General features: G+C 32.1%; 4 protein-coding genes across 6 annotated transcripts in view; 3 read left to right on the top strand and 1 right to left on the bottom strand.

Annotated features, from left to right (window-relative positions):
* Positions 1-6,977: 6,977 nt before the first annotated feature.
* Positions 6,978-9,342, bottom strand: LOC106762842 (pentatricopeptide repeat-containing protein At1g09900). The gene has a single exon (XM_014646930.2). The coding sequence runs from the start codon at positions 9,110-9,112 to the stop codon at positions 7,310-7,312; it is 1,803 nt and encodes a 600-aa protein (XP_014502416.1). The 5' UTR covers positions 9,113-9,342; the 3' UTR covers positions 6,978-7,309.
* Positions 9,343-9,525: 183 nt separating this feature from the next.
* LOC106759910 (XIAP-associated factor 1) lies at positions 9,526-13,863 on the top strand. The gene is made up of 6 exons (XM_014643294.2): positions 9,526-9,701; positions 9,809-9,888; positions 10,269-10,404; positions 12,030-12,167; positions 12,259-12,380; positions 13,482-13,863. Exons 2-6 carry the CDS (start codon positions 9,845-9,847, stop codon positions 13,639-13,641), a joined length of 600 nt encoding a protein of 199 aa, XP_014498780.1. The 5' UTR covers positions 9,526-9,701; positions 9,809-9,844; the 3' UTR covers positions 13,642-13,863.
* Positions 13,864-17,768: 3,905 nt separating this feature from the next.
* Positions 17,769-23,987, top strand: LOC106762503 (probable rhamnogalacturonate lyase B). Of its 2 annotated transcripts, none has more exons than XM_022780750.1 (16): positions 17,769-17,897; positions 18,175-18,447; positions 18,713-18,834; positions 19,034-19,084; positions 19,414-19,533; positions 19,616-19,735; positions 20,012-20,153; positions 21,012-21,182; positions 21,284-21,439; positions 21,540-21,646; positions 22,019-22,109; positions 22,391-22,532; positions 22,617-22,773; positions 23,022-23,138; positions 23,217-23,343; positions 23,407-23,987. In XM_022780750.1, exons 2-16 carry the CDS (start codon positions 18,406-18,408, stop codon positions 23,683-23,685), a joined length of 1,944 nt encoding a protein of 647 aa, XP_022636471.1. In that variant the 5' UTR covers positions 17,769-17,897; positions 18,175-18,405; the 3' UTR covers positions 23,686-23,987. The 2 variants fall into 2 exon arrangements, with proteins under 2 accessions (XP_022636471.1, XP_022636472.1); XM_022780751.1 differs by having other exon boundaries at positions 23,440-23,786.
* A 1,052-nt stretch (positions 23,988-25,039) lies between these two features.
* LOC106761455 (rhamnogalacturonate lyase B-like) overlaps positions 25,040-26,500 on the top strand; it is a 4,434-nt gene continuing 2,973 nt past the window's right edge. The window contains exons 1-5 of one of the 2 annotated variants that reach the window (XM_014645008.2): positions 25,040-25,527; positions 25,606-25,727; positions 25,837-25,896; positions 26,021-26,140; positions 26,234-26,353. In XM_014645008.2, coding sequence (XP_014500494.1) covers positions 25,486-25,527; positions 25,606-25,727; positions 25,837-25,896; positions 26,021-26,140; positions 26,234-26,353 — 464 coding nt within the window. In that variant the 5' untranslated portion in view covers positions 25,040-25,485. Of the gene's footprint in view, positions 25,528-25,605; positions 25,728-25,836; positions 25,897-26,020; positions 26,141-26,233; positions 26,354-26,500 lie in introns of those variants that run through there. The other variant, XM_022780749.1, reaches the window with a different exon arrangement.

The following is a 26,500-nucleotide window of genomic DNA, read 5'->3' as shown; positions in this document are numbered from 1 at the left end:
TTTCTTAGTTCTTTTAAATAACACTGATAACCTCTTTAATAATAAAATTTTATAATGATATAATTTTTTTTATATAAAATAATAATATATATAGTTGTCCTCAATATATACAAATATAAATTATAAAATTACTTTTCTCTTTATTTTTATTGTCTTTCCATCTTATTTTTAAAGCTACAAATATTATTAAACAAATATAAATATTCTAATAATATATTGCAATAAATAGTACACATCATAATATGTTATGAATGCCATTAAATTATTCTACTAATTACTTTATCTGACAATAATCAATTATTATTTTTATTTATAATATATATTTAATTTTTTTTATATTCATTTGTATATTCATATATTTGGTTTTTATAAATTGAGACAGATAATATTTTGTATAATCTTTTATATGCAATTTCTCTTCTTGTTCAATCCTTCATCAATATTTTCATTTCATATCGAAGCATTCACATTCTTTTCTGATAAAAGTAGATAATTTTACTTAGTTTGACTTTATATCATATTATTTTAAGGTTAAATGTGTAATCTTCTTAGTTTCTAATTTTGAATGTAAAGTTAGAATTATTTTTTGTCAAAAACTTTGATATATTTCAAATATTCAAATTTTATAAATGAATGAATATAACCTTTTTAATCTATGTTAAATTTTGTTATGTGTATTAAAAGTATTTTTAAAATTTAAGAATTAAAATATATTAAAATTTTGAATAAAATTAAATTTAAATTTTGTGTCAAAATTCAAGAATAAAAATATATATTTAACCCATTATTTTATCATGAATTCTTCAAAAATAAATATATGATTATCAACAAAATTGGTACTTCTTTTACCTAAGACTTCTCCCAACCTTATACTTGGTACATTTCAATCTTTTCTATCAAGATGATACTTAATTTGATATATTTTTTTTTGTTTTATGGAATACTTCTCAGTTTTACGTAATACTTTTCATCTTGTTTAATGCTTTTTTTTTTTTTAATTTGTGTGGATTAATACTCTAAAATATTATGATATCTTCATTGGAAACAATGATAGACAATACATCAGGGAGAAAACTATAAACAAAAAGCGATGTCACAGACAAAGATAAAATAGGAAACAAAGAATGACATCAAGAGAGAATAACTTAATTGTAAATAGAGAATGATGTCTCAAATGGAAAAAACAAGGTCACATAAAAAAAAAAAAAAACTGAACCAGCAACTCTCACAAACTGATACAACAAAAATTCTCCAAAAATAGTAACAACAGATCTAATTGAGAAAAGGTAAGTCTTCTTTTTTCTCTTATTTTTACGGAAAAACTTCTTTTAACAATATTTTTTTAACAATTTTTTGACAACACATATGTGACAGCTTGTGATTGATCCGTTTTAAATATTTTTTAAATATAAATTCAATTAGACCAATAAAGTGATGACATGTGTCCCGTTGTAATCAAAAAGTGTGGTCAAAATATCATTATCCTATTTTTATTGGCAAAATGACACAAAATATTCTAGTTTTTATGCTTTGAACTTGTGAGCTTGATGAGCTTAAAAGTTTTACCAATTCCACTAAGTTTGTTTCAAAAATGAGTTGACATGTTATTTAACTCGAACAAGAAGTTTAGGATTGCTAAACTCATGAGTTACTTTATTTGATAATTGATTACGCATGTTTCATTTTTAGCTTTTTAAATTTTTTAGTAATAAATTTGACATAATTGTTTTAATTTTGTGTTTTTAATTAATATGACATTTGTTTACATTTTGTGACACAACTTTTTTTCTGCAAATATTTTTTTGTTGATTCTAGTTGTGATGAATTTTTTAGAATTTTTGAAACTTGAGGTAAATGTGTTGTATATTTATATAAAATTTCTAATAAATTTGAATTTCTTAATTTTTATTTTTATTTTTATATTTGAGTTTATGAACTTGTGGACCTAATAAAAGCCCATACTTAGGTTCACCTATACGACTTTATATAGATTAAATTCATTTATTTAGCATTTTAGGTTTAAAATTTGTTTTTTCTTCCTGTTTTATTTTAATTTTCATAATCATCTTTTATTTTTATTATTTTGTGGATTCTTCATACAGAGAATTAATTCTTGAAATTTAATTTACGAAATTAAGAACACATAGTTTGAATTGAATTCACTAATAGTTTATTACTTTGTTGTTTTTTTTTTTTTTTATTTTCAAACTCACGTTTCTGTAATATTAATTATAATTCCAATTTAATAAATCAAATTAAGAAATAATTGAATTTTAATTTGATAATTAATTTTATTTGTATTTTTAATTTAATTTAATTACATTTTTTCGACTCAATTAAATAATTAATTTTGTTAATTCTATACAAAAGTATGATAAAATAAATATTCGATTAATTATACAGAAAATTATTAGCAATTTAATTATTGGACCACATAGTTTTACATTTTTCCACTTTTATTATCTAAAAAATTACAATAATTAAGAAATGACAACAATATTTTATTCATATTCTATTGTTTAATAATTTAAAAACAATTAAAAGTACATTTAAGTGTAATTATAAAAGAAAATATATATTTAGGTATTACTAAAAAAAGTTATAAAAGATAACAAAAGAAAACAATGTTTATTTAAAGAAAAAAATTATATTTAAGTATAATTTCTATTTTTTAATAAAAAAAAAAAAAAAATTTCCAACAACTGAATTCCGATTCCGGCAATCATAAACCAAAATGACAGCTAGAATTTGGATTCATAAGAACTGAATTTTGATCTATAACTAAAATCGTGGTATTCGTGTAAATACGATGTAGAATATGTTATCCATGTAAAATAAAAAATCATCGAGGGTTGCAAACTGTTTTATATAATTGAAAAACTACATCATTAGATTCCGCTGGAACACATAGGCTGGTCAACCAGCATCAAAGGTAGGAATTGTTTACTGGAAACTCAAATGATTATCCAACTGTTATTATCATATGATTTTTTTGAAAATTAAAAAAATAATAATAATAAAAAGTTTTAAGTTAAATTTGATTGCTATTATTTTAATCTTTGAATACATTAGTAATATCAAAGTATGTTATATTTTTTGAGTTAAACATGTTTTTAGTTCCTATACTTTCGGATGATTTTAGTTTTAATCTCTATTTTAAACTAAGGTAACTCTGATTTTAGTTCTTTTTATCAAATCTTTTTACTTTTCTGTTTCAAGCACGTTTCATTATAGCATTTAGATTGTTTACACTGTTTGACACATTTTTGTTTCAATGTTAACTGAAAAACGCGTTTGAAACAGCAAATAAAGTTAAAAAAATTTGGTAAAAATTGACTAAATCCAAAATTTTCTAAAATTAAAAAACTAAATTGTGGGAACTAAAATCAAAATCGTCCCAAAATATAGAACTAAAAACATATTTAATCCTATCCTTTTTATTTTATAACTTCAGTAAACATTGCCAATATATACTAGTATTAAAATCGCAGAAGAGCTTGAAGATACTAATTTCCTTTCATGTAACCAAGAATCTCTATCAGTGTTGAATACAAACTGATAACACACATGTGCAGTGCATATCAGACATGATAAATGATTGTACATACCTATATGTATATTATCATTGCTTGAACAATTTATGTGAGGAAGGTGCTGCATATCTAGCAGAAAATCCACGATGCAACGATTCTTCGTCGTCTTCCACCAATCCCTCGTCAAAGTTCTGAGCATAGCTTAAAGGGTCATACTTAAAACCACCAACTGCTTTATAAGAGCTTGTTCTCTTCGTCCATGGAAGCTTCATTTTAAGACGCCCCCAGCAAGAAAGCCATCCCCCGTTTGATTTGCTGCAAGAACATCCACTTTTTTCCATCACTCTAGCTTCCAGTCTTTCTGCCTTCTGGGCTGCTATTATCTTCTTCTGGATTTTAAGTGTGTGGTACAGAATAATAATAATAAGTTAAGAAAAATAAAAAAGCCTTTTTGGGTTGGGTTTGTAATAGATAACGTAAGAATCGAAGAATCTAGTTTTGTCCTTTTCATATTGACTGTTTGCTGATATGAAGAGAATATCAGAATGGCATGGTGCATTTAGATTTTTATTCTCCTAGTAAAATCGAGAGTGGAAGACAATTTCTTCATTTATCTGAAAGTAGAAAGAACATAATTCAGTAGCCCTAGGTCCGTAATTTAGTGGAGAATCATAATTCCCATCACAGTCTGCTTTTAGATTTTCTTTCTATTTAATCATCATAAAGTCAAAAATTAAGACCACTATTTAAGTGGAACTTGGCACAATGGTTTGAACATGATATTTTAATAGATGTTAAATGAATATAGACGCATGTGTCACCCTACTATTACTTATTTGTTAATCATAATAACTTCAATAATATTTGCTAATCATGATTATTTCGATAATCCTAAGGTTTATGTAACTGGGACCCGCATTTTTTACAACAAATAAAAGAAAGCCCATTTAGACCAAGATATGATTCCTTAGATGCATAGTCTTTCTTTTTACTAACAAAAAGAGGAAGAAGACGATAACATCTTAGGAATCATGACATTCACTTTTAACTTTTTTGGTTAGATGTGATGTGATGTGTTTGGTAACATAATGTAGGATTTCAATCATGAACGTTCAAATGAAATGATGTGTTTGGTAAAATATATTAGTTGTTTCGTGTCAGATGAAACGATGGAAGAATCAAATCTCACCATCGTTTTCCTTTTTCTTATAACTTATTTTATCGTCTATATATCCAACCAAACAAAGCATTATACACAGAAAGAAAAATGTATTATTGAATAAAATCATGCGTCTAGCTACGATTTTTCTTACAAATAATAACATTTCTTTGTCATGATTGATTATTTTTCTTGTTGATGTGTTATTCTTAATTTAGTAAACGTGTTTGAATATTTACATCAATTTTTTTTTTAAAAAAAATTGATGATTACTATTGATGGCTTCTATCTCTACACAAATCCATTCAAGCAAGTAGGGTTGATATAAAATCAAAGATACTCTTTGTTATGCTTTGAATAATGTACAATGAAGTAAAAAAACTTGAATTATGTATAGTTTCAATTTAGTTGTTCATGAATAAACTCCATTCATATATTTTATATTATTAAATTCATATAGTAATTTTTTAATTAATTTCCAATTTTACAAAATAAATAAATGAACAAACAAAAACATGTAAAATAATTAGGATCTTATACCGCATCATGTTAAATTTAAAATTAAATCATGTTTTATCGAGTTGAGTCATGTAAACAAGAAGTTAGCAAGTCTTAAAAATACTAACATGTGTTTATCAGTCTGTTTAATGTTTATTGAAAACTTATTCAGATTCAAGGTTCTGAAATTTATATGATTTTATAAACTTTACTAGGTTTCCGTGATAATAAATGCTATGACAAGAACTTCTTTTAATAGTAATTAATTAATTATATTCACATTTTTATATCGTAATTAATTTAATTGCTATTAGAAAAGCTATTTCACCAATAGTTAATTCGATTAATATTACAAAATGGTAAGGCAGTTTCTTTTTTATACCATAAGCTTGATTAAATTAACTATATTATTTATTTATTTTTCAAACAAAAATGGATTGAAAAGTAGCAATGTTGGTGTGGAACATTCGTGAAGGAATTTTTTTGTGCTGATTTTCTTGCCACGGAAGGAAAAGTCAGCTGAGGAGTTTATGAGTATTGCAGAGCCACCTGTGTGGAGTTGATTTTTCTGCCCCACACGGATGAGGCTGAAATGTCTTTTGTTAGGCATTAGTTTGTGTTTTATTCTCTTTTTATTTTATTTTTGCTCTTTTCTACAAAAAATAAAAAGAAAAGTTTCTGCTATGCATCATTGTCAAAGCAAATGCATTGGAAAGAATATTAAAAGAGTACAATAAAGGGCGTGCCAATAACAGTGGTCTATTTTATAATAATTGAAAAACAAAATTAAGGATAGAGATTAAATATTTCTTTCTCCTTCCAACTGCAGGTCATCTTCATCCATGGCCTATCCTTTCTAATCACTTGATATAAAAACAAAAAACCATAACGGGGTTGTCATGTTTGATTTTGCCACAGTGAAAAGCAACAGCTGGCACAATAATGTTCAAATTAATGGTCAGAGTGGCAACCTTGCTCCCACCCATTTCGTAAATGTAATATTATAAGTGGTGCATGACAGATGAAATATCCAAAAAAAGAATCTGCTCTAATCCAAGGAAATACACTGAATACAACTATACTAATAATATCTGCAGGTAAAGAGAAACATATTATACACACTCACCATTGGTGCATGGTTTAGACTGGTTTGGAGTGACTTCTGAGTAAGAGCCAACTTCAAGGAATTCACACTCTTCAGAAGCCTCCTTCAAAGGTATGGTGAAAACTTTGATGGGTACTTGATATATTTTGTATTTGTGTGTGTGAGCAATATAAGTCCGTCAAAGGCAGGGCAGGCAACAAAGGAACAGTCAATCATGGACAATGTCAGAAAGGACTAAGAAAGGGGAGAATGAAGCACCCCTGAAATTGTTTGAATTGTCTTTACTTTTGAGTGATCATCGATAATCGAAGAATCAATCACCCAATGCCTCTAGTGGATCAAGGGTTAATCAAAGAGCTATAATAATTGTAAAAATACCAAGCAAATAGTCTCCCTGCCACTGGTATTTCTCTTGTATCATTCAGTATAGCAAGCAGAAAAATAACTTTGTCCAATTTTTCTATTAATTCTGGTCCAGTTTCATTTCATGAAATATTAAGGCGCCAATTATGTTGGCTTGTATCAATTTGGTAACTAATACACTGATGAAACTCAGACCCATTGATAAAGCACATTACTTCATTTTGCAATCGACTATACTCGTATCCATATGCTGGAAAAGAAATTGCTCTAGGAAAAATAAGACATAGAAATTGATCTTTAAATCAATCATATCACAATCTGCAGCCAAGGAATTACCATTCTAGTCAAATATCTTGCATGATGAGATTAAAAAACTGTCACCATGGATGCTGTAGCAGGATGGGGAAACAATATTAGCCTATATTAATTCCCAAGCAGTATATAAATAATATAACTTGGAATTAAATATGTCTGGACTGAATTACAATGACCTGCTAACAAAATTGACACGCATTTCGCCAGCCCCTCTCCCTCTTCAAAATGAAAATCCAAAATCCAGAACAAGTAACTTACATGAGGGGTTTAACAAAATCTATGTGCACAAAAATGTTACTTAGCCATCTAAGTTATAAGGTAAAAATGCATTTTATCCTACATCTTGACTGCTACCTGTTCAGCAGAACTTTTCTTCACAAATCCTCTGGAGCACAACACATTCAACAACTCCAAAGCTTCCTCAGCTAATCCTTCATCAGCAATGCCTTCTATAAGAATGGTATATGTTACTTCGGTAGGTCTGCATCCTTGCTCTACCATATAAGCCAGAAAATCAATAGCACGACTAGTTTGCTGAGCCTTACAAAGTCCGAACATAATAGAATTGTAAGTGATAGCATTGGGCTTAATATTTAATCCTTCCATGTCACGGAAAATTTTTATAGCCTTATCAACCTTTCCTTCACGGCCAAGTCCACGGAGCAGTGAAGAGTACGTAATTATATCAGGTTTAAGACCCTTTCTGCGCATCTCTTCTAAGAGTTCCACAGCAGACTCTGTTTTTCCCACCTTTGCAAGACCATCAATAACTGTATTATAAGTAACTAAGACAGGAGAGCATCCCTTGCTACTCAGTTGATTCAGTATTTCAATTGCAGCATCCACCTTCCCGTCCTTGCATAGTGCTGTAAGCAAAGTGTTATAGGTCACTATATCCGGGTAACAACCCCTAGACACCATTATTTCCAAATACTCAATTGCTCTATCCATCTTTTTCTCTTGACAAAACCCATGAAGCAATGGATTGTAACTCAAGGAATTTGGCACACAACCATGCTTTGGCATTTTTTCCAAGACATCAATAGCTCTTCCCAATAACCGTTTCCGACACAAGAAGTTAATCAAGATATTGAAAGTAACAACACTAGGGGAACAACCCTTCCTCAGCATGTCAGCTAACAGCCTCTCAGCATCCATCCATCTCCCAGTGCTACACATGCTGCGCAGAATAATGTTATGAGTTATCACATTCGGTTGACAACCGTATGAAGGCATGTTATTCAGAAACTTGATAGCCTCATCCAACCGACCCTCCTTGCAAATACCATTGATAAGAACATTGTATGTGACGACATCAGGTTTGCATCCTTTCTTCCTCATCTCATCCAACAGCTTCATCGCCTGACCAACGCCACTTTCATTACAAGTCGCTTCAATCAAAATCGTGTAAGTAATCACATCAGGATAACACTCCCTCTGCAGCTGCCTGTCGAGAACCTCCATTGCCTCCTTCAATTTTCCACTGCTACACAAACTACGCAAAATGGTGTTATATGTAACAACATCCGGAGCAACACTCATTCTTTCCAAAACCTGCAGGGCTTTATCTATATCTCCTGATTTGCAATAACCACCAATCAAAACATTGTAAGTTATGACATCAGGAACAGCACCCGAATTCTCCAAAATTTCCATCACTCTCGTTGCTTTCTTAGTCCGTCCACCCTTGCAAAACCCTCGAATTAAGCTGGTGCAAGCAATGACATCAGGGATATCCCCCTGGTAAATCATGCGCTCCAGAAACTTAAGCCCTTCCTCCAATTCCCCGTTTCTAACCAACTTCCGCAGATGAATGTTGCTCGCAAACTCCTCAAAATTCCGGGAACCGTTCACCCCGCTGGCCGAAGATTCCATAGCTATGCCATTCAAGTCCCCGTTTGGTGTGCTCACAATTTGTTGCAGTCTACCGTTCAAACCAGAGGTTTCGGATTTTGAAACAGCGAAAACGCGACTGTCCGAACGCTTTCTAGACCTAACGACTTTCAACTTTGTAAAGTGACTAACAGTATCAGCAGATAGAATGAAAGGGCGCGAAACGGTGTTATCCGAAACCCTAGCTCTGATCACATGGAAGCGGTGAAATGAACAAAATTGTTCGGGTGGTACCACTAAATCCATTGCTTTCTCCACACTTGCAAAAGCGTTGCCACTGAAATTGTAATGATAGGTAGAAAAAGAGAATTGGATGAATGAGAAGTGATTTCTGTTTACCTATTAAGTTGAGAGGTTCCACGGCAATGGTGAAAAGGCGCGGTGGCTGATATGTCAGGGACGACAAAACCAGGGTACTTATCCTCTACTGCTTGCTTCTCCTTCTTACAAAACGCACGATAAATGTGGTTGGGCTGGGCTTTCATTTTTCTTATAATCTCTTCGTTGTTGGCCCATCAAATTACTCTTTGCAGCTTCATTTTTTATCTTTTGAAAATTTAAATAATTGTACTGAGCAAAAAGCCCATACGGCCCAACACGATGAAAAGGGTAGGTTGTTGATGGCTCCCTTGTCTTTATGGCGCGTAAGGTAAATGGCAGCTACTTTCTCAGTCATCATCTATTTTAATGGCCGATGGTTCCGAAAAGTCTCCTCAAATAAGAGTGGTTCAACAAGAGCAATTTTCCATTTTTTTTTTTATTTTTCCCAAATTTTCCTTAATAATAATAACCTAACCCTCTTCTTCCTTCCGCCCTATTCTAAATCTCTACTTTTGTAATCTCTCTCCCTCACATATATTTTTAATTTAATTTGGTTTCTATTTTTGTTTTCTAATTTCTTATACTTATTAAATGTCTTTCCTTTTTAATTCCTTCGTTAAGATCTGCTCCTAGAACGAAGTTGATTGTTTCTACGGCATGGCAACGGTGTCCGATCAGACCACTAGTATGTGCACTCACTGGTAAACACTTCCCTCCCAATTTATGAATGGTGTACGATGAAATGATCGATTTTTTAATATTTGTTAAATTGGGGGGGGAACTAGGTTCAGTGATTTACTCCCTTGACAGTTCTAAGTTTTAAATTGTGTATAATTGGCGTTATTTGTTTCTTGGGTAAAAGGAATTTTACTCGTTGTTACTGGTATCGCATTTGACTCAGAACTGCTTCAAGGCGATGAAAGCCAGGATCATGTGATTTTTATTTTTAATTTTTTTATTTTCTTTTTGCCATTTAGGATGATACTTTGTTATATTGAATTCCTAAATCACGTGTTTATGATTTATCCTCAGGAGCTTTGATCATAATTCTTTCTCGTCATGTTTTTCTTTCTTTTTTTAGTGATCGGGCTATCCCTTCTGCAAATATTGATTTGCATTATGCTCATTGCTCTCGGAACCTTGAAAGATGCAAAATTTGTTGCGATATGGTTCCGAAAACACTTGCCGAGGAGCACTATTTGAACACACATGCCCCGGTATGGAAACTTTTGTCTTGTTTTTTTTAATAAACATACTACTTGAGAAGTTCTGCACTTGATGATAAAGAAAATTAGAGAATAAATACAAAATATTATGAGTTTATTTTGAATATTTTTTACGGTCTAAATTGATGTTTCAGTGACAATTGGTTTGACAGTTTTAGTGGTGGAAAATGATATCATTCAATCAAACTCATAAAGTTATGACAATAGATATTATGAGTTGAATTTTTCAGATCTTTTGGATCAATAGTGGTAATTGGTCTAACTATGATATATCAGACGCCAACTTCTTAAACCGAGTCACCGAGATAATTGCCTAACTGAATCTTGAGATTGTCCCATGAGTCACTCAGTGCCTCTTGCTAGCTGTAATCATATGTCTGCAGATATTTTGGACTAATTGAATCTGCGAGCTCTGAAAACTGAAACCCAATCAACATCGTCAACCTTCTTGCTCTTGTTAGCACTTATCTATCCTAAAAGTTACCTTATGATGGGTCCTTATGTTAGAATTTTATCACTTGTGTCTTGTTTTCGTTATATTTAGTTCATTTATATATTCCGTCAGCTTTGTTTTTGAAACCTGTGTTATAAAAAAATGTTCAAATCAATGACTCTAACAAAAAAGTATTTAAAATTTAATTAAATAGCTACTTTATGATTTCTGGTTTTCAAATTTGCATATTAATAAAAGTATAATTTTTTGGGTCACCCCATCAGTTTGTCAACTGTTATATTTTAGCTTTGAGAAAATAATTTCCATTTTCTTTTTCCTTCAATTTTCTCCCATGCTTTCCAACTGAAAATGACAACATTGAACTCAACATTGACTAAATATAAATTTGAAAACAACCTAATAGAAACACAAGTCAATTTAAATTTGAACAAAAATGATTACTCAACTGTCTCTGTAATTTTTAAGTTACAAATCGTAATTTTGTGGATCCTGAATTGTTAAACAGGAGAACGGCAGAGTTATAATCCCATAGATATATTAAAATTAGAAAACAAAATAATAGATGGATTGGATGTATATCAAATTTTATGGATGGGTTGGAATTGGTTTGATTGATATCTTTCTTAATATGGCTTTTGATAATTGTTGCTTTAGTTCTTATATTTGGGACTTATCAATGATGTGTTGGTTCTATATTATGGTGCTTTCATAAAAAAAGAAGATAATGGTTCTTAGGAGGGAATATATATTAGATGGTGAGGGTTTACTTTCTTAAAGGATTTTTTGTACTTTGATATAGATATTACTTAGTTAAGCAGCTCTTATAATTTGATATACTCGGTTGGCTTTTATATTTTAGCAATCACGAATGGAAAGGGGAAGCAGTAACAGGTGCAAATTTTTTTGAACCAGTCCTAGTTTTACTATGTCCAGTTGTGATATGAATGTTCCTGTCATGTCATAGAGTGTAGGAACTTGGAGTGTCAACTCCATACGCTAAAGGAGGCTGGCTGGCTACATGCCCATCAGTTCTTTGCTGTGGCCCTCCCTTCCCCTTCTCCTAAAGGCCTGCTTCTTAGCATATCAATAACACAGTTCGTGAAATCAGATTTAAAATTCACTTTTGCAATGGTTATTCAAAAGAAAATGGTAATTTGTGCAGGTTGCCTGTTCGCTGTGCAGTGAAACTATGGAACGTGATATTTTAGATATTCATAGAGATGAAAATTGTCCTAGAAGGATGGTCACCTGTGAGTTCTGTGAGTTTCCCTTGCCAGCCATTGATCTGGTTGAGCATCAGGTAGTGTTTGCAAATGACTTTTTGTATTTGAGAAGTTTACATCAATCAATGTACTCTGGCATTAATTTCAGTTTGATTTTTAAACATCCAGGAAGTATGCGGGAATCGAACAGAACTTTGTCACCTTTGTAACAAGTATGTTAGACTGCGTGAAAGATACAACCATGAAGATAGTTGCAATAGAATTCAAGAGAATTCTTCAAGGCCTTCAAGGTAGGAAATGCTATCATTTGATTGCGGTATGCATTTCAATTAGATTATTTTGTTGTTGAAACAGCTTGAATCAATAGCTCCTTCAGAGTTTTGGGGGGAAAAAAATGTATTATTTTCCACAAAATATAAAAAACAATTATATTTCTTTTAGCAAATGTTAGTTGTTAGTTTTTGTTAGTGGGGGAGTTGAACTCACAACCTCTCCCACTCTCCCTTCCAAACCCTTCAAATAAACCTTATATAAAAAGCAAAATGCATTTGCCAAAGATTATTTCTTGATGCAACTTATAGATGTCACGAGATTTTGGGATGGATTTGTTTCTTAGAATTTTTTCTCATCGTGTGCTAGTCTTGAATGCATTCTTGTGCTCTCTTTCTAAGATGCTTGGTGCCTTTAGCTGTAAAGTGTGATTTCCCTATAAGTAGCATGAATATTTATGGTTGCTTCATATATTTTTATAATTTTTTTAGTGCTGAATTGTACATTCTGCAGGAGAGTTGCAAAGAACTGTCATTTAAAAAATATATAACAATTATTAGAATGTAGGTGGTATGAGAATCGTTGGCAGATCGTATATTAGGTGTAGATGGTAAAATAACAATTCACATACTGTTAACCACAAGCAAGTTCCATGAAATTTTGAACAATGAATTATCTTGAGCGATATCTCCTGTTTTTCTAAAGTTATTTAATTGTTTAAGGTATTGTTTGGCTTAGTTTGTTTTTATTCCCCTTAAAAGAAGTTCCTTCCAATTGTCTTTTGTTGAAGCACTTTTTCTGTGACTTGCTTCATAAAACGGTTTTATGAGATGTCATAAAGTGGTCCTTTTTCCAAGCTACATATGACATCAGCTTGGAATTATTCTGATGTTTACATTAAATCTTAAGAGGACTGATTCATTTTATCTTGGAAGACCAAACTGATGTCAAGAGTTTCTTCATAGCACTAAAACGATAGTTTAATCAATTTATACGTATATATTTTTATTTACAAAAAATGTCTTAACTTATTAGGGTAAGTGTGTCATTAGCCCTGTTGGTCATTATATGCATTTGTTATTTTTCGTGATTGAATATTTACTTTTAATTTTCTTGTGAAGGTACGTGAGACCAGTTGAAAGAGACGAAGGTCCTCGAAGAAGGCCGCAGAATGATTTCCCAAGAAAGCGTGTGTTTTTCACAATAGCAATCACCGGTATTGCTGTTATTCTCGGGTCTATTTTTTTCCAGAGAAAGACAGATCTCAGCAATGTGCAATAACGGGAGAGAATACGTGTTACTGTAAATTTGCTTGATCTGTATAATTTATTTGCATATAACAGAAGGTCGAATGAGATAATTATGGGATATCCTTCACCTGCTGATAAAACAGATTGTCATTGTCATTGAATTATTATTGTGGTATTCTATTTGATAGTGAAAACTGCCAAGTAGCAAGAGATAAATGAGTCATTCGTTACCAATATTGCTATTTGTTTGTTATTCGGCTGTTATCTGAGAACTGCAATATCGTTTCTGGATAAAATTTGGGGATTTTTTGTTGGGTTTTGTGAGACAGTTTTGGTATACAGATGAAGGTGAGCATTTCGCAGATTTTGAAATGCTTTCTTTTGTCCTGATATTACACTTTTTCCTGTGTCTATTTAAGGAAAAAGCATCTTGTAAAATGGTAGATGAAATTAAGTTCAGATAAATAGAGAAATCTATATTTAATCGTTACACCTAATTTACCTAATTTATTGTTTTTCTTTGTTACCAAATAGAACGAGTTTTTCAACCTATATGCTTGTCAGTACTTCCTTCAAAACTATAAGTCTGAGAAATAAATTAATCTGTTCCATCACCATGAAGCCTTTTACACTAGAATGTTGTAGATACGATGTAGAGTTTGGCTGATGATACGATAGAAAGATCAGTTTAATTTTTTTTAAGTATAATATAGTACGTAGTTCAGTTTAATAAATTATGCTCGGTCATCAGTATAATCTTTTGGAAATAATGTACTAATTAATCATATAAGAAAATACAACGTTCTCAATCAAAAAATAAATTTTTAAATATTTATCTTTATATATAATATTTAATTTTTTAATTTGATTAAATATAAGAGTTAAATTTATATTTAAATTATAATGACTTATCCTTTAATAAGGATCCCTTAGGTGAGCAAGTCCGACCTCCTTAGATGATACAAGGATTCCGATGGACTATTCAAAACAGTGATGTTATTGATCTTCCTTTTGAAGGGTACCAGAATATCTGGATATAAAAGCAAGGAACGATGAAGACAAACTAATCACTTGAATGACACTGTTTATGTGTTAGTCACCAAATGTTTTGGAATGTTCCATCCTGTATCCGCACGTGCTTACTATTTTTCTGTAAATTTGATTAATGCCCCAATATGTAGAGATCATTAAAGTAAATTTTATTTTTAAAAATTAATGTAATGTATAATTAGAGAATCAAATTCTTGCCAATATGCTTAAGAAAATTAATTCCCTACCAACTATTGAATTCTATTAGCCCTTTTCATGAGTTAGAGGTTTTCAAATAAAAAATTGAAATTCTTTTTTATTTAAGTTCAGAAATATTTGTTTACATTGGTTTTTGTGAGCATTTTAAGTTGGTTTATAGTATTTATACAATGGGTCCCATTATTTTAACAACCTTTTTTAACACACATTTGATAACATTAATTGTCAACATTCAATTGGTCCTTTTTAATTTTTGTTTTTTTAAAAAAGTTGTCCTCGAAAATGAAGATAGATTCAAAAAATTAGATTTCCAATTGTATTCCTATCCTGTTTCATTAGTAAAGAAGCTTCTCTTTTTTCATTTCACAAAAAAGCTCCATCCGTTTGCGTCTTTGCTCTCGTTGTGGATTTTTGCAGTTCCTTATCATTGTGGGTGTTCGAAATGACAAGTTCCAGTGAGTATCTTCGTTTGAACAAGGTAAATGTGTTTTTCCACTATCTTCTTCTTGGTTTGGGTTTTGTGTTTTTGGTTTTGGTGTTTAGAGTTCTGTTATTTTGGTTGAGCAGTTGACCGTTCGTCACTAATTTTCTACCAAGTACGTTTGTACTTTGAATGACCATTTGACAGAGAAGCAGCGGTCAGTGATTGCGAAGACTCCATTTGCTTGGTTTTTAGAGTTGAGTGGTAAAATTATGTTTATTAACAAAATATTGAGTTATTGTCGAAATGGGTGGATTTGAGCAGTGCTTTTGTAATTGGAGACAAAGTAGTGAATATGATTGAAAAAGAATTTTGTTTAGGATTAGGGTTGAGTTCAGACGGTGATAGTATAAAGTTAAAGGATACAATGGGTAGAAGTAAATGTGTGAAATACTTAGGTAAGGAAAGTAAAGATTTGAATTTCATTTACAAATTCTTGTTGAAGAAACATACCTTGTGATCATTTCTGTAGCTTGTACATATTGGTAGGGATATGTGAGATTTTATTTCCAGATCGTAGTGGACGAGTGTTTCCTATAATGTTTGAAATTGTTGACAACTTAAGTGGTTTGAGTAATTACTGTCGGGGTAGCTTAGTGTATCGTTATTTGTTAGAAAGTTTGAGCAAAGCTTTGGATGCTGTGAAGAAAGGTACAACTACAACCAATGTTTATGTTGATGGTTGTGTTTACATGTTGCAGGTATTTGTTATTTATTTATTTGAAAAATAAATTGTTGAATATTTGTTATTTCATTATGAGTAATTTATAAGAATTACAAGTTTTTTAGGTATGGTTTTGTGAGCATTTCATTCCGGTCGAAGGTGCAATAGAGAAATCTCCAAGGATCTTGCATTGGATGAATAGAAATGTTGGAGACAACATCGTCAAACGTTGTATGTGTTGTGTTTTTTGACTTGTGAATGTTATGATATATTCACTGTAGTTATATAACATGTTATATATTGTTAAATTTCAGGTTCATGTTGTTGATGATTTTGGTTGTTCAATGAATGATAACAAGGATGTGAAGGAAAAACAACCAACAACAAAAAGGAGGGATGAGCAACGATCAACAAAAAAAATGCTAAAAAGAAAATGCCGTGAAAGTTTGATGCGTACTCTAGAGGAGCAGGAATCTGTTATTGAAAAACTTAAAAGGAGGGTGAATGTCATAGAGGCAGAGGTGGCGTAAGAGAAGGGTAGAAGAACAAGTAATGATGATGGTGAACAAAGTGCGGGACATGCAGAACCATTCACTAACAGTGGTTTTGTTTTCCCAGGTGGAATGTCCAACAACGAACAGGGTGGAATCTCCAACAACCAAGAAGGAGGAATGTCCAACAAGCAATCACCTTTGAAGACGTATATTAGGATTGGATCAAGAAGACGTTATAAGAGTCAAGCGCTTAGGACACCGTACACCAGAAATGTAGTTCTTAGAATAAAAAAGGACTGATTAATGTATTAAGTTTTGAATTGGACAATTATAGGATAGGACGCTGTAATTATACCTATTTCGTTCAATATATAGAAGATGCATGATTGGTCCATGAAGTTTTATAATTTATAATTTTGCAATTATATTGGATATGTTATTGAAGTGGTTTACATTATGAATCTCCATTTTTATTGAAGTGGTGTCATCCCAATTCGATGTAGATGAACATCTCTCAGTACGTGATTCATTTGCACAATGGTTGATGAATCTAGAGATATTTGAACCCGCCACTACACAAGATTAAAAAAACATTGCTATTAATTAACAATGCGAGTATATAAAATACACTACCAAAAAAATAACAAAATTTGAACTTACTTTTGGGTTTTGGGCTGCCATTATACCTGCACTTATATCATAAACCAAAAACAATGGTGGAGAAGACGGTTAGGGTTGACAAAACACGAAAACAAAAAATGCTCCAAAAATGCTCAAAAACTAGAGTAGAGTTCAAGAGCTTTTACTTACCAACACAAGCGAGAAGGAGGTCAATGAAGACAAAGGACAAAACTCGAAACAAAGATTAGCAATAGAGAGAGCAAGTGAGACAAAGAGAAAGGTCAAAACGTGAAACAAAGAGAGCAAACAAGACATTTGGAAGAGATGACGTAATTCTAAACGAGACTTTAGGAGAGAAGACCTGAAAGAAGAATAAAAAATGAAAGCGCAAAACCAAATTTTCATATCTTCAAGTTTTCAAAATTACCCTCGGCATAGATTTTAAGAGACAACAGACACGTAGCGTTGTCATTGAAAAAAAAAAACGTTTTCGTTACACAATATTTTTCCTATCACAAATTATCTTGAAGATAATAACGTAGATTAATAAAACATGATATAAATAAAATTTGTAACCAATTTACTATATTTCGTATAATTTGTAAAAATATTAAAATAGTTCAAAACATACACTTATTATTTGGTGACACTTGGGATCAACACAATAACTGCAATTACGATGTATTGTAGTGTTCTGTTCTAAAACCAAAACTCTGTTTCCTATTATGCACTTTCGATAGAGTTGTTGTTCATGATAAGGCGATTTTCACACTCTGAAGGTATGCGATTCGTGTCTCTTGATCCGTCGAATTCCATCGTCGTCCAATACGTCTCCCTCGGTTACCCCACCATTCATCCTCGTCGATCGTAATTCATGAAATATATGATTTCTCGATATATATTTTTATTTTAAATATATTCTTGAAATTTCCCTCACTGTGTATATTTGGTTGTGAATAACCCTATTTGATCGCTTCTGAAGAAGCTAAATGATCATTTCATTTTCATCAATTTGTCATGTTTGTAATTAAGATGTTTACTTTTTTGTTGACACAGGAAACTAAGGTATCGGAAAATATGTAGACATAATTAGAAGTTCAAGCATTATAACTGGTTGCAACTGTTTTTACATTTCATAGAAATGTAAAGTAATTGAAAATTTGAAATTGATACGATCAGGTTCTGTTTCCCTAAGTCATTCCATTTCTTTTAAACTTTATTGACGGAATTCTTAACTAGATTCATCTGTTATCTGCAAGCTAGTTAAAAGAAAAACAAGGGTTCACCATGTCCGGCCCAGGGGTACGGTTGCACATCCAAGATCATCATGTAAGTTTGACGCATGTGCATTTTTTTCTACCTGTTTCTCTTATTTGTGCTTCTGCCACAAAGCCTTGAAAAGACTTGTTATGTTTGAGTTTGTGCAACGTGCCTAGACTTCAGCATCTAAGTTAAATTACTGTATGTTTCTTTTTTTCTTGTAGCTTAAGTTTGAATGTAGGATGTGCATTAATGAAGCTTTGACAGCTTTACGTATAGCCACACTGTTAAGTTTTAGTTTCTTGTTATTGTTTTAATGTCTTGGCATGTGCAGGTGGTGATGGATAATGGCATAGTCCAGGTTACGCTATCAAATCCAGGTGGGATTGTCACCGGGATACGATATAATGGTGTTGACAATTTGCTTGAAGTTCTAAACAAGGAATCTAATAGAGGGTATACGCCCCTAGCGATGAATAATTCTTATCTTTCTCTTCCTCACATCCACACACACTTCAATTGACAGATTTGTCTTGGGGAGAACCGTATTATGAAGAAAGACAAAAATATTCTTCTTACTCATTGTGGAGAAATCTTAGGAAGCTCTTATTTTTTGAAGCCGTGAGCTGATTTTGTCTTTCAATTGAATTTTTAGGTACTGGGACCTTGTTTGGAGTGCGCCAGGAAGCAAAGGGATCTTTGATGTGTATGACAATACTACTTTCTTTTGTAAATTCATGGTGTCTTTGATACTATTCCAACAATTCAATTTCTCAATAAAGATTTATTCAAATGCATTCCCTGATTTGAGTTTGATATTATATTGGGAGAGGTTGAGTCACACTTGATCAGAAATAAACTGGTTGCCAACGAATTTGCAATTAAACTAGGAGAAGTTATGTCACACGAGCATAAGTAAAACAGTTGTTGAACCCTCTATTTTGGTTACATGGTCTACTTGCAATCTTTCCATTTCTATTATTGCTCAAAGGATAATATTTTAAGCACATGCAAACTCAAGATGTTATGGTTCAGGATTCAAGGAACTTGTTTTAAAGTTATAGTTCAAAATGAGGAACAGGTGGAGCTTTCTTTCACAAGAATGTGGGATCCTTCTCTAGAGGGAAAATTTGTCCCCTTAAATATTGACAAAAGGTCCTTGGCTTTAATTTTGCGTATCAGTTGGCTTCTTTTACTGATAGCTATAGGATTAAAATTTGTGGATTGTCAATTTCAGATTTATAATGCTCCGCGGTTCATCTGGCTTCTACTCTTACGGAATTTATGAGCACTTAAATGGATGGCCAGATTTTGATCTCGGTGAAACGAGGATTACTTTCAAGCTAAGAAAAGACAAGTAAATTCTATCATTTTGACAAAAAAGTTTGATTACGTTTGTCATTCTTTTGTACTTGTTAATTGTATTTGCATATTTAACACAAATTAGTAGAACCCTTTTGGGTGAAAATGATAATTACTAAATAATTTGATTGGACTTACATATAATTTTGTTATCCCAAATGTCAGTTTCTTTCACAAATATAGCCATATCAGTTGAGATTATCTTGATAGATAAATAGGAACGGTTATTTCTTTTTTGGATTTTCATCCACTTTAACAATGAAGTATGTAGGTTTCAATACATGGCTATGGCAGACAATAGGCGAAGAATTCTTCCTTATCCAGAAGATCGGTTACCTGGAAGATGCCAAACCTTGGGCTTCGCAGAAGCTGTCCTACTAACCAATCCCAAAGACCCACAATTGCAAGGAGAGGTATCTGTTGCAAATGTTTCCTGAAATTGTTTTAATTTTTTTCAAAGCTTCCAGTTGTATTTTACTGTAGTAGTCTTTGCTTCTTCAGATTGCTTCAATGTTAGTTCCCGCTCATATGGTGCAAAAGTTTACAATATGTCCCTACTTGCGTAATTAAATATTATTGTAGATTATGGTTAAACTTAATTTCCCTCATGTGGTTTGGCGAGTGTTACTTAGCCAACATGTGGTTTACACTGTCACTTTGCCCCTTCATACTTTCATTAACATATTTGTTGTCTACTTAGAATAGTTGTCTCTCTTTTGCCTGTCAGCTATGATAAACTTATTCATGATGTATTCCATTAAACCAGCAGGATTACATATAAGACATTCTGTTCCTAAATTTTGACAAGGAGAACATTGTTTCGAGGAGAATAAAGGAATCTGCAACTGCTTTTTTGTAACCGGCTTCAGTTAAAGTTTTAATATCATGTAACCGGAGTGGCAAAAAGCAACTGAAACTAACCATTTTCTTTGGGAGGTCGGGGGAAGGAGCCAAATTACTTCCTGAATTTGTTTTATATCATTTTAGTAGTTCAACGATAAAGTAATTTTGTCTCCATCCAGAGCAAAATACATTCTTATACAATTACTTTTAGGAAGACATTTACACATTCCAAAATGAATTCATTAAACTGATTAAACTACTTTGTATTTAAAAAATTTAAGCAAAGTCCAAACACGCAAGTCATAGTTGTTTGATCTGGCAAGTTGAGCCTCCACTAATGTTAAAGAGGGGGTAGGATGATTTCCTATGCATGCATTTTGTATGAACTCTTTCACTGGGTTTTTATATGAATTCAATCTAATCCACAGGTGGATGACAAGTATCATTATTCATGTGCAAACAAGGATAATCAAGTTCATGGGTGGATATCTTTCAGTCCACCAGTAGGCTTCTGGCAGATCACACCTAGTGATGAGTTTCGTTCTGGTGGACCCCTCAAACAAAATTTGACCTCACACGTAGGCCCCACCACACTTGCAGTAAGTGAATGAATTTAAATTTTAGACCAAGATAAGAATTTCCTACAAGGCTATCATAATATGTTATCTTGTTGACATGTTTATTAAATTGGTATCATCAGATGTTTCTTAGTAGTCACTATGCGGGACAGGATTTGGTGCCTAAAATTAGAGGTGGTGAATCATGGAAGAAGGTTTTCGGTCCTGTATATATTTATCTCAATTCTGCACCAGTTGGTGACGACCCACTTTGGTTATGGGAGGATGCAAAAATACAGGTTTGCCCATGCTTCTCATGTGCTTTTGTTAAGAGGAATTTAGTATAGACAGTTGGATCTAGTAATTATCATATAAAGGCTAATTCGAATTGATAATCAGATGATGAATGAAGTTCAAAGTTGGCCATATCATTTCCCAGCTTCAGAGGATTTTTTAAAATCGGATCAGCGGGGCAACGTCAGTGGCAGATTACTTGTCTTAGACAAGTAAGCATGCAAGAAATTCCTAGTTTATTCTGAGGGTTATATGTTGCATTTTGCGATTTGTGTTTTACTGTGTTTGGAGTACAAGCAAAGTTTCCTACTATATTCCAATTTTCTTTTTCCTAATTGAAGTGCACTCTGCGATTTTGTTTTGGCCCAGTGCAGGTTACATCAAAGCTACAATTTGTTTTATTAAAAGCTTTTAGTTATTTTTGTTATATGAAAAAAAGAAGGTTGTCGCGTACTTTATGTTGTGGTGAGAAATGTAAAACAATAATTAGTTGAATAATTCATCAGCTGCTTCTGAGTAGCAGCAAGATTATGATTCTTTTTTTCTTGCATTGGCAAATTTTATGAAACTATTCAAAATTGTAGGTACATCTGCACAGACTTAATATCCGCAAATGGTGCTTATGTTGGCCTGGCCCCACCTGGAGATGCAGGGTCATGGCAAAGAGAATGCAAGGTGCTCTTCTCACAGTTGTGGATAACTAGCATTTTAGTTGCATGAGCAGTTTGTAGTTTGTACCTCGAATAATTTCTTTTTGTAATTTTTATCACCTTTGGTGTGTGGATGGATCTGTAATTGTGATCAAAGTGATCTTGCTGACTACGTGAGACATATTCTTGTTTTCCTTTTATTTTGCAAAGCACAAATTATGAAAATCAATATAATTACAAGAATGCTATTGTGCGTGCCCAAAATAACTCCTTACCAGAAGATTACTTGACTTTTACACCTAACAGGACTATCAATTCTGGACCAGAGCGGATGAGAATGGATTTTTTACCATTAGAAATGTACGTCCAGGCGACTATAACCTTTTTGCTTGGGTGCCTGGCTTTGTTGGGGACTACAAATTTGTAGATTCTATGAAGATAACGCCAGGTTCCTAAGCTTCGTCAAAGTTAAGTTTGTTTGCCATCTTGCAAAATAAAGTTGAGTTATGTGCTTAATAAATTTGCGATGCAGGTTCCTACACTGAATTGGGTGAACTTGTATATGAGCCTCCAAGAGATGGTCCTACATTGTGGGAAATAGGTATTCCTGATAGATCTGCTGCGGAATTTTATGCTCCTGATCCCAATCCCCAATACATTAATAGGCTTTTTATCAACCATCCAGACAGGTTAGCTCTATTCTGTATTATTAGGAGCATATTACTCTGATCATTCTTAGCTGGTTGATCAGTTTTTCTTTTTGTTTTTCCATATAATGCTTAATTGTGAAACTATGCTATATCAGAACACGAAATGGTGAAAACGCTAAAATCTTTACCCAACTGTGCATTTTATCCTTGTACGCGTAATGAAAATATTTCATTGAGATGTCGGTTTGTCTGTTCTCAGATTTTCCTTTTCTTTGCTCAACTTGTAGGTTCAGGCAGTATGGATTGTGGGAAAGGTATACAGAATTGTACCCTGATGCAGATTTGGTTTACACAGTTGGTGTTAGTGACTATACGAAGGACTGGTTTTATGCGCAGGCTCCGAGGTCTGATTTATGGATTATTGATCATTTTTATAAGATGGGTATGTATGTTGCCAAATTTTTAAGCATGTGAAACTGCAGGAAAAAAGAGGATAACACTCTTGAAGGGACCACCTGGCAAATCAAGTTCGAAGTCAGAAGCGTGGTTAAGGGAAGTACATACAAACTGAGAGTTGCAATTGCATCTGCAACATTAGCTGAATTGCAGGTAAGCTCCCTTACTTTTTTTCTCACATACACATCCTCACTGGTTGTGATAAGTACTTTGTAGAATCTGGTGGTGACATTATGCCTTGTGGTGAAGATTAGAGTAAATGATCCCAATACTGCGCGACCCCTATTTACCACTGGATTAATAGGAAGGGACAACTCAATTGCAAGACATGGAATTCACGGAATCTATTGGTTTTACAATGTGAATATACCAGGTTCTCTTCTTATTGATGGCACAAATACCATATATTTTACGCAACCAAGATGCACCAGTCCCTTCCAAGGTATCATGTATGATTATATTCGTTTGGAAGGCCCACCTTGTGAAGGAATTTAAGTTAACCTTGGGACGTAAATCATCATACAAAATGTTTACTATATTGTTGTGAACATTGTATGCGTTCTACTATCTTATATATATATTTTTTTTCTTTTTTCTGTAATCTTTTGTTGTCGTTGTGTATTTATTTGGATTTTGTTTGATATTCACGAGCATTCTGAAAGCACACATGATGTTTTTGTTTGACTAAATCATCCACCTTTCAAGTGCACGGGTATATTGTTCAAGGATAAATATCCACTGTAAGCTATGTAGAGTTAGTTGTATGAGAAAGCAAGAAAAATTAGTTACTAACATTAGCAAGGGCATCAAATTCGAATGATGGTCCTCAGATTTGTAGTTCTTCTACTCATTATATCGACTCTTGTGTTTTGAATAAAATAATTTAATTGATTTGTATAAAAATATTAATTAAATTTTAAGTATTTTATAAATTTAAATATTTTTAATTTAATCTCAGTTGAAATATTTTGTTGTAATGACTGTTCAAGGTATTTTTTATTTTATTTAAATATCTATTAGTTTATTTTTGTTGTCTTCGACTAACCATGAATTTGTTAACCTCTTCCGACTTGATCGACAATCTTTTTCAACTTTATCAAATTAAAAAATATTAGAAAAGAAAAAATCAAATTGATCGATAAACTAAAAACAAAAAATAAATAAAAAATGTCATTTCAATTGATAAAAAATCAAACAAAAATATACTTATAAATGTGTGTGAAGTTTGTTTGCTTTCCAAAAATTTTATACAGCATTTAGTTGCTATGTCTTAAACACAATGTTTTAGACCTCATTTAATGGATTTCACGGACTACATTCATTAAATTAAAGAAAACGGCAGAATCAAAACCATCTTTTTAAATTGACAAATCTTGAGACACATAAAGCATATTCTATCATTAGTTAGCTTGTATTAGAACAATAAAAAAACAAGACAATTGAATATTGTTTGAAATTTCCAAAAAGAATGTTATAAATTAACTTTCGTACTTGGCCACAATGTAAAATAAAATTTAAACTGATGTAAAATTCTTAGTTTTTTCAGCTTTGACAGAAACTAACCACACTCCTGTTGTTTTGTGTGTGTGTGTGTGTATATATATATATATATATATATATATATATATATATATATATATATATATATATATATATATATANATAGATAATATATATAATATTCTTTTTTTTTATGCTTTAATACACTATCTTTTCTGAGATGACCCATAGACCTTTACATATTCGAATTCTATATCTATATATATATATATATATATATATATATATATATATATTATTTAATTATTTAAAACCTGAACAAAAGTGCGTGGTAAAGGGAGAATGCTGTTCAAAACATCATTCAATCACCTAATAAAAAATGAAGGAAACCAAAACAAGAAATTGATAGAACACTATATTATTTTTATCCTTCTATATATTGACTGTTTCTTCACTCGTACGCCATTATCTAAAAACCGTATACACAAAACTGTGGCGACCAAGTAAAGAGATTCAAAAGAATGCTTTCTCTGTAGGTCAAGGAAGCTATCTATTCCAATTCATTTCAGCCCTCACACTATCCATTTTTCTGTTGGCACATTGCTGAGTAGTACAACATAAGCACAGGCTGTTTTTCTCCAAACTCTGCACAAAACCAGCCATTGCTACCATATATATATATTCAAAGGTCACTCTTTCTTTGCATTATGAGATAAATATTCTCAGCCATTCTCTTAAACCACTTTCAATCTGTCAGATTTTCATTGCTCACTTGTTCACTGCAAATACCACACCATGCCGTTATTGGGGGTGCAACTTACTGTTCAAGATAATCATGTACTTAAAACTTTGCCCTTTTGTCTTTTCTTATAAATTTTCCCAGCAGTCTTAAAAGTAACGAAAATTCATATGCAGGTGGTGATGGAAAATGGCATACTAAAAGTCACTTTATCAAATCCTGGGGGAATTGTGACTGGAATACAGTACAATAACATCGACAACGTGCTTGAAGTTTTGAATGAAGAATCTAACAGAGGGTATATATGTATATGTGTATTGTTTAGAAAGTTGTGTTCAATTTTACAGATTAAGGAACCTCATTTGGTGTTCCTAGTAATGCAGTAATATGTTTTCAACTTCATGTAGGTATTGGGACCTTGTCTGGAGCTCGCCGACAAGTACAGGAACCAGTGGTACATTTGATGTGTATGTCTTTCTTTGTTTTACTCGTACCACAAATTATAGCTTAACGTTTCCTTCATTTCTTCTTTCCACTGTAACCATGTTTGTTCAAGAAGTTAAATTCACACATTGTCATACGTGACTGCAGCATCAAAGGAACAGAGTTCCAAGTTATGGTTGAAAATGAGGACCAAGTTGAGGTATCCTTCACCAGGAAGTGGGACGTCTCTCTCGAGGGCAAGCTGGTTCCTTTAAACATTGACAAAAGGTAATTAGTTAATTATCAGTGACAACAACAACAACAATGTCCATTGTTAATACATAATCTAAAGTTGATTAATGAAGTAATGTGTGATTCTAGGTTCATAATGCTTCGTGGTTGTTCGGGCTTCTACTCCTATGCAATTTATGAGCACTTACAGGAGTGGCCTGCTTTCAATCTTGACGAAACAAGAATTGCTTTCAAGCTTAGAAAAGACAAGTAAAGGCTCAACATTTTTATTAATGCTTCAAGTTATAATATTATTGTTGTTCCTTAATCTCAAAGAATATATATATATATATATATATATATATATATATATATATATATATATATATATATATATATATATATATATATATATAT

The sequence above is a fragment of the Vigna radiata genome, chromosome 5, assembly GCF_000741045.1.
Source record: "Vigna radiata var. radiata cultivar VC1973A chromosome 5, Vradiata_ver6, whole genome shotgun sequence".
Lineage (NCBI taxonomy): Eukaryota > Viridiplantae > Streptophyta > Magnoliopsida > Fabales > Fabaceae > Vigna > Vigna radiata.
Note: the sequence above shows the minus strand (reverse complement) of the source record. Positions and strands in the feature narration are given on the sequence as shown.